This window comes from Canis lupus, chromosome 10, assembly GCF_048164855.1.
Source record: "Canis lupus baileyi chromosome 10, mCanLup2.hap1, whole genome shotgun sequence".
Lineage (NCBI taxonomy): Eukaryota > Metazoa > Chordata > Mammalia > Carnivora > Canidae > Canis > Canis lupus.
The window spans coordinates 25,319,416-25,326,963 of record NC_132847.1 but is presented as its reverse complement, the minus strand read 5'-3'; the positions used below and the strand labels follow the sequence as shown (position 1 = coordinate 25,326,963).

Sequence of the window (7,548 nt, the reverse complement as noted above, 5' to 3'; positions counted from 1 at the left end):
GGACATGCCAATGGTGAGGAGAGGGTGAGAACAGCCACGCACACAGCCGGGGTGCTCATGGATGGCACATTGCTGGCCACAAACCCCAGGCCCTGGCTGTGGCGGGGCAGATGCTGGGCTCCGATCGTGGCCCAGACTCCTGGGCCAAAACCCCAGGACGTGACTCTTAGCCTTGGTCGACCCTGAATCTGAGGTCTATCGTCTCAAGCAGCTGTAAACAGCCGGAGACTGACCAGTCACAGCCACCGGGGGAGGGGACAGGGGAGCAGGGGCCAGGGCTAGGAGGGGAGGCTTCTAAGGAGAGGTGAGTCTTGCAGGGACTGCGCACCTGCCCTGCCTCCAGGCCTGCCACAGCCCTCTGCAAAGGGCCACCAGGGGCAGGGGAAAGGGACTCTACTCTCGACCACCCACAGAGTCCAAGCTGCCCCCAGCTGCATGCCTCCTGCCCACCAGGCAACCACTCGCCTGGCTGCGGCTGTTTTACCTGGAGGCTCCCCCGCCACCCTCCCCCAGTCCTTCCTTCCCCCTCAGTTCTCAGGAGCCCCAGGCTGCACTGTGATCACAAAGTCCTCCTGCCTGCTCCGGCTCCTGCACCTTTTCTCCGCCGCGGGCATTTCCACCAGTTCATCTCCGGCATGTGCTTTCCGGCAGACCCGCATTGACCCAGGGCCCAACTAGGTTTTTCTTCTTGTCATCACCAGGATAATTAGAGGAGATTAGAAGCCAATGATTCTTGCATCTTGTGATTCAGTGGTGTTTAATATTTTACCAATGGGCTATCTAAAATAATACTGCATCTCACCTGATGGATGTACACTCAATCTTAAGAAATACAATCCTAGAAAAGAACCACCTCTTCCTGAACGAGTTCTTCTGCCCTGGCATCACCCCCAATTTCCAGACCTTTCCATGAAGTAGTTCTCCCTCAACACTACAGGTGGAATGGGTTGGGGGGCCTCCTAATTAACTGAACAGACCTTCTCCCTCACCTTGGTGCCTGTCTCTACTTCTGGGCCTGAGACACCGCCTCTGGTGCCCAATCTCTCTCCAAGTGTGACCTCATGATCTAGGTACCCCTTCCCCGGAAAAACAGGGGCAGGACCAGAGGACTCAGCCAGACTCCCAGGTGCCCCTGAAGCTGGCTGGCTACTGATTCCAAACACTAGCCCTGTTCCAAGCCCTCCTGCTCCTTTTGGTACATGCTCTATCCCAGCTTTGGCCTACTTCCTGTTCTTGGCCAGGATGGTGACCTGCTCCTTAACATGCAGAGACCTCACTCACCCCTCCACACCACCCACGCTGGTTGGGTCTAGGCAGCAGGGGCAGTACAGCGTCACTGTCATGCAAACCCCTGTCCTTTCTTTTTTTCTTTAAGATTTTATTTAGTTATTCATGCGAGACACACAGAGAGAGAGGCAGAGACATAGGCAGAGGCAGAAGCAGGCTCCTTGCAGGGAATCCAACACGGGACTCGGTCCCAGGACCCCGGGATCACTCCCTGAGCCAAAGGCAGACGCTAAACCACTGAGCCACCCAGATGCTCCACTTCTGTCCTTTCCAGAAAAGTCTAGGTGATTCAGCTCAAGGGGTGGCAACTGGTCACCATCAGTCTCAGCAGCCTTAGAAGCTTTGTGTCTCTGTGGCCACTTAGCTAGAGACCACACAGCTAAAGGGACCTAGAGAGGCAGGAAAGGTCACATGTGGTAATCAAGGTACTAACCAGTGAGACTTTGTCCAAAAACTGGTAACACCCAGCATCATCCCATCACCAGAGTCAGAGCCACCCACCACCAGCAGACCAAGTTTGCACCTGCTTCCAGCTATCTCAGGCCACAGCCCCAGCCAGCCCTGTGCATCGTGTCACTGACTCTCTCCATCACATAGCACCGTCTGATCCAGCAAGAGAAGCCGCAGGCCCAGGTGTTAGAGGACAAGGGCAGAGATACCCTTTCTGGGAGAAGAGCGTCCGTGAGCACTCTCCTTGCACTTGGTCTCACGCTCACACCCCATCCTTTCCCCAGGTACCCAGGCAAAACACCAGACCGCAGCCTCTCGCCCAGTCCAGCCTGACCATTCCCCAAGCCCACTACTGCCTATTTCCCCCTTGGAAAGGCCCTGCATTTCTAAGCCGGGCTTGGCCTACTTTCTATTTAGTTCTAAAATGGTCATTCTAAAATATGACCTTAAGTCACCAGCCACTGTGGTTGTCGAAGCCATCTGTAAAAAAAAAATAAAAATAAAAAAACCAAAAACCCTCTAGAGCGCTGCCGAGCACCATGGTTAAAATGAAAACGTTTGCAAGCAAGGGCATCATCAGCATTCACGGAGGAGCACGCCACGGCAATCACAGCACACGACACGCACAGAAAGCCACTCCAGTGGCGGCATACCCCGGGCAGCAACATTTCTCCCTTGACCTGCACCCCAGCCTCTCGGTGACGCGGAGCTGTGTAATAATAATTCCCCTCGCATGCAGGAGAAACAGAAATAGCTTCACCGGGCCCCACAGGCCCCGCAGCACAGTTTATGGAATCCTGGGGCTCTAATGCTCCTAGTCTCCCCGGTTTCCATTAAGCAGCTGCCAAATGGCCCCATCGTGGCAGGAAAGGCACCCTTGCCTCATCTTCCCGTCCCTCCACAGACAGGCCAGAGGAGGGGCAGCATGTGTCACTCAGCAACCACATAATGGGGATAGAGGTCACGCCTGGCCCTGTGACCTCTGCCTGTCAAAGCCAACTCAGAGCCCCTTTATAATCTTTTCCAAGACTTAAATGTATGAGTACACAAAGCTCCCTTAATGGAAGGTCGCTCTGGCTTGTGTAACAAGCTGTGTAAACTTCATCTCTGCACTCACTCAGCACCGGCCTTGTTTACCTTCCTGCCCAGACGCTTAGGGAATGGGGAACGTGACCGCCCTCCCAGGCTCCAAACATCTTTCGGAAAAGAAACAGTGCCCTCCCCGCTTGGAGACCAAAAGACCCCCAAAAAAGGGCAAGATACCTTCTCCAACTTTACCAAAATGCCAGGCAGTTTGACCACACGTTCTTTGTTGAGTTTCTCATTAGAAGAAGCAGCTTGAGGCTGAGCGGAAGAGGAGAGGCTACGGAATCCCAGCTGCCTCGCCTCCTGACCCCAGCTGGGTGGCCTTGGCCTTGGCGAGGGCACCACTTCTGGAGGCTGCCTCCCTCCCAGGTCCCCATGAGCAGAAAGATCACGCCTAAGCGCAGGCTGGAGCCCCGCCTGAGAGAAGAGGTCCCTGAGCAGCAGCCAACGGCACTGCTCTGCCCTTGGAAGAGGTCATGGTAGCGGTAAAGCGCATGACCTCTGGAGCCCATTGGAAGAGGTCATGGTAGCGGTAAAGCGCATGGCCTCTGGAGCCCAGCTGCCTGGGTTCCAGCCTCAGCTCCGCCACTCACCACTCACAGGCTGCAAGCCCTCGCATGCATCACTCCTGCAGAATGCGACCTGATGCTGAAGAGCAGGAGCCGTGGGGACAGAATGAGAGCACCAGGGACCCCAGGTCCTGAGACCTCCATTCCCCTATTCATGAGCAAGGGCTGCAGGTCCCTTTGCAGACCCCCCTGCTCCACACCTACTTCCTGGATGCTTACTCCATGCTTCCTAGCAAGACCAGAAATCTCTTACCACAATCCCTCATTTTATAGCCCAAGGCCCAGACTCCCCCACTTAGGACCTCCCAACTGAGCTGCTTCTGCTTCCTGCCACCACCTACTGTCTTACCTAATCTCGTGGCTTAGGGCAGAGACAGAGTAGAGAGAGCAGGGCCATGTTCCCCCACACACAGAGGCAAAGAGGAAAGTCGAGGCAAAATCCCGAACCCATCTACTCAAGCCCTACCATTCAAGCCTCACCAAGACCCTGGGAATTGCTAGGGCAGGGGCTTCACCTGGCTCAAATCTCTTCCATCCAGCCTGTGTGCTGCCCCTTCCCCTCTGAAAGCCAGGAAGCCTGTGGTGAGAGCACATAATTCCCCTGGGATCCTGCTGGCTGAGAACAATGCTGTCCAAAATAGGTCAGGCCTTCCAGGGAAGGGACTACCTCCCCTCATTTGAGTGGCCCACTTCCCTGGCTTCTCCACCGCTCTTTGGTGGCGGCTGTCCGAGTGCATATGGACAAGCCTTGCTGCTCTCAGAGCCAGCTTTCCCACCTGGAAAACGAGGGTTTGGCCAGGCATCGAGGCTCAGCATCCTACAGGCCCTAGGAGCATGCTGGGCAGCTCCCCAGAACCAAGGTGGGGAGATGAGGTGGTGCTCAGCATCCTGCCAGGCCCTGCCCTCCACTCCATCCACACACATCCATCTCCCCCATCTGTGTGCCTGAGAGGAAAGCCCTGCCGACAGCCTGCAGAGTGGAGGCCTCCCTCAACAAGGAGAAAAACGCTCTGGAGAGTCAGGCCTTGGACCACGACTTCAATGTTAGACAGAGAGGTTGCAAGGGTGTTTCTCCCCGGCTGGGGTGGGATCTGTGGGAATGAGCTCTGGCCCCGGCTGGCCTTGCACATCCTGAGGCTGCGCGTGTTGTGCTGGAGGCCAGGCTGTGAGGCATGCGGAGGGCAAGAGGGATGACTAACTTATCTTCCCCGGTTCACTCAGCCAGTGCTCACCAAGCTCTCCCCACACACTGCACCGGGGACGGGAGGAGGGACGCAGCTAGAACTTGCCTCACCCTGCAGGTATCTGACAAGTGACCAGGTAACAGCGGAGGCTAAGGTGAGGGACGCCTATGCAGAGTACAGAGGAAGGAGGCGCCCTCAGCCCCGACTCTGCACTTGCAGGACAGCGAAGGCCAGTGGGCGCCTCCATAGTCTCCAGCCCTGGGCCTCTCGCAGGCCACCCCCTTACCTCGGGCAGGGTCACCCGGTGACCCGCTGGGGCAGTCAGTCCTTCCGGAGCAGTGCAGCTAGGGCAACAGTTCCCAGTTTCTCAAAGGAGGGGAGGAGTTTGGACCAGGAGAGCCCCTCAGTCTCACGGACCGCTCGCCTCTGCTCTGGCCGCCTCGCCGTGGCCAGGCCTGGCGAGGTCAGCTGAGGTCAGCTGCGGTATCACCACCCGCACCGCACCCCTCGTTCCCCCTGCTCCGGAGGAGCCCGGGCCAGGGGAGCTGGGCAGCACCTGCGCCCTCAGGGCCCAGCTAGACAGGGGCCTGGGCCCGGCCAACCCGTCCCGGCTTGCAGGGGGGCCTCTGCGCCTGCCCCAGGTGCCCCTGGAGGCCCGGTCACGCCGGGAGGGAGGGAGGGAGGGAGTATATCGGGGGAAGAATGGAAGCAGGTGCCTCGGAGCAGCCTGCCGTGCACGGCGTCTCTGCTCATAGGTCTGTAAGCCTCTCTGTGTGACCCTGTTTTACCTCCCTCCGTCTCCCCGCGGGTCCCTCCGGCCTTAGGTGATGTGAGGCCGGGCCGGGGCCGTCGCAGCGCGTCCCCCGCCGCCCCATTGGTCGGCAGCCTCCGGGGGCAGCGCCGTCAGGCCCGCGCCCCGCCCCCCGCCCCCCGCCCCCCGCCCCCCGCCGCCCGGGACCTGAGCGCGCGCGGAGCCTCGGAGCGCAGTCGCCGCTGCAGGCGGGAGCGCAGCAGCCCGAGGAGCGCCGACAGGCTCGCCGCGCGCCGTCCGACCGGGGCTCGCCGCCGCGGGACCGCCGCCCGGAGACGCAGGGGCGCGGGACGGACCCCGCCCCCGCCCCCGCCGCCGCCCCCGCCCCGCCCCGGCCGCCCCCGCCCCGGCCGCCCCGCGTCCCCCGACTGCGGCCGCACGCGCCGGACCGGCCACGTCTGGCCGCGCTGCAGCCCGGAGCTCGCCGGGGCCCACCGCAGCCCGGCTCCGACCCCGCGAGCCGCCGGCCCGGGAGACGCTGGGAGAGGGCCATGGGGGCGCCCGGCGGCGAGTGAGGCGCCCGGCCGGGGCCCCGCGGGCCATGTACGGCGACGTGTTCAACGCCACGGCCGGCCCCGAGGCGGCGGGAGGCGGCGCGCCGGCGCTGGCGGCCACGGTCAAGGCGGAGGGCGCGCTGCCGCTGGAGCTGGCCACGGCGCGGGGCGTGCGGGACGGCGCGGCCGCGAAGCCCGACCTGCCCACCTACCTGCTGCTCTTCTTCCTGCTGCTGCTGTCCGTGGCGCTCGTCGTGCTCTTCATCGGCTGCCAGCTGCGCCACTCGGCCTTCGCCGCGCTGCCCCACGACCGCTCGCTGCGCGACGCCCGCGCGCCCTGGAGGTCGCGGCCGGTGTAGCGGCGCGGGGAGCCGGCGGCAGGCGCAGTCCCGGGTCCGCGCGGGGGAGCCGCCCGCAGCGCCGCGCCCGACCCGGCCGCTCTCCGACCTGCCGCGGCGCCCCCGGGACGCGGGGTCCTCCGGGACGCGGGGTCCTCCGGGACGCGGGAGCCCTCCGGGACGCGGGGTCCTCCGGGACGCGGGAGCCCTCCGGGACGCGGGGTCCTCCGGGACGCGGGGTCCTCCAGGACGCGGGAGCCCTCCGGGACGCGGGGTCCTCCGGGACGCGGGGTCCTCCAGGACGCGGGAGCCCTCCGGGACGCGGGGTCCTCCAGGACGCGGGAGCCCTCCGGGACGCGGGGTCCTCCAGGACGCGGGGCCCTCCGGGACGCGGAGCCCTCCCCGCCGCCGCCGACTGCCTCGCTCCGCGCAAGGACGCGCCGGCCCCGCGCGCTCTTCCCGCCGCCGCTACCGCCCCTCCCTCGCTCCGGCGCCGAGGACAGCCCCGCACCCCGCAAGAACCCCAGCGTGGACTCAGCCGGACTTGCAAATGAGGCCTTTGGGGGGCTGCGTCCCCCGGGGGGTGGGGGGCGAGGGGATGCCGAGTTTCGGTCGGTCCCGCCGGGGTCCAAGAGCTCAGTGTCCTCAGCGGGCAGGGGCGGGGGGGCAGCGGGTCTAGGGGCGCAGGGCCGCACCGGCAGCACCCGGCGGCCTGGGTCCGCGTCCTGCATCTCCAGAGACAGCGTTTCTACAATAAAACCTCACTGAATTAGACCCAGTGTCGAGGACGCTCTGGTCATTGGTTGTGGCACTTTGCAAAGGGGGCTGAGGGCGGGGCGAGCAGGTGACACTCAAGTGCGATCTGCCTCCTACCTCGCCATGACCCGGGTCAGTTTTAATGATCCTTCCTCCTCTCCAGCTTTTCCCCAGCCTCACTTAGTTGTTCTAGGAAGCGTTTTCAGAGCCAGTCTCAAAAGGATCTGCCCCTTCATCAGCTTAAAAAAAAAAAAAAACCTGGAAAGGCTCCACGGAGACCTTCCTACCCCGCAGTTCTTCCAGCTGGCTTTGTCCTTTGCCCTCAGAGACTCTAGGGCCTGAACCAAGAGCCCAGTCTCCACCAGAGCCCTCCGGTGATGGAAGGGCCTGAGAGTCCAGCGATGGGATCAGCTGCTCAGCACTTCTTCCCAAAGTCGGCAGAGGCCAGCTCTGGAGAGCACTGGGGGAAGCAGTGAGTGAATAAAGCCAGCTACAAGGGGATGATGATAGAGAACCTGAGAGGGAATAAATAGAAAGATTTGTGATAACCTTGACCATTTTCAAAGTTAACCT

At 62.1% G+C, this 7,548-nt stretch overlaps 1 protein-coding gene across 1 annotated transcript; it reads left to right on the top strand.

Moving 5' to 3' along the window:
- The first annotated feature begins 5,859 nt into the window (after window positions 1-5,859).
- On the top strand, window positions 5,860-6,993 carry SMIM32 (small integral membrane protein 32). Its single transcript, XM_072840288.1, has one exon. It carries the CDS (start codon window positions 5,929-5,931, stop codon window positions 6,238-6,240), a length of 312 nt encoding a protein of 103 aa, XP_072696389.1. The 5' UTR covers window positions 5,860-5,928; the 3' UTR covers window positions 6,241-6,993.
- The last annotated feature ends 555 nt before the right edge of the window (window positions 6,994-7,548 follow it).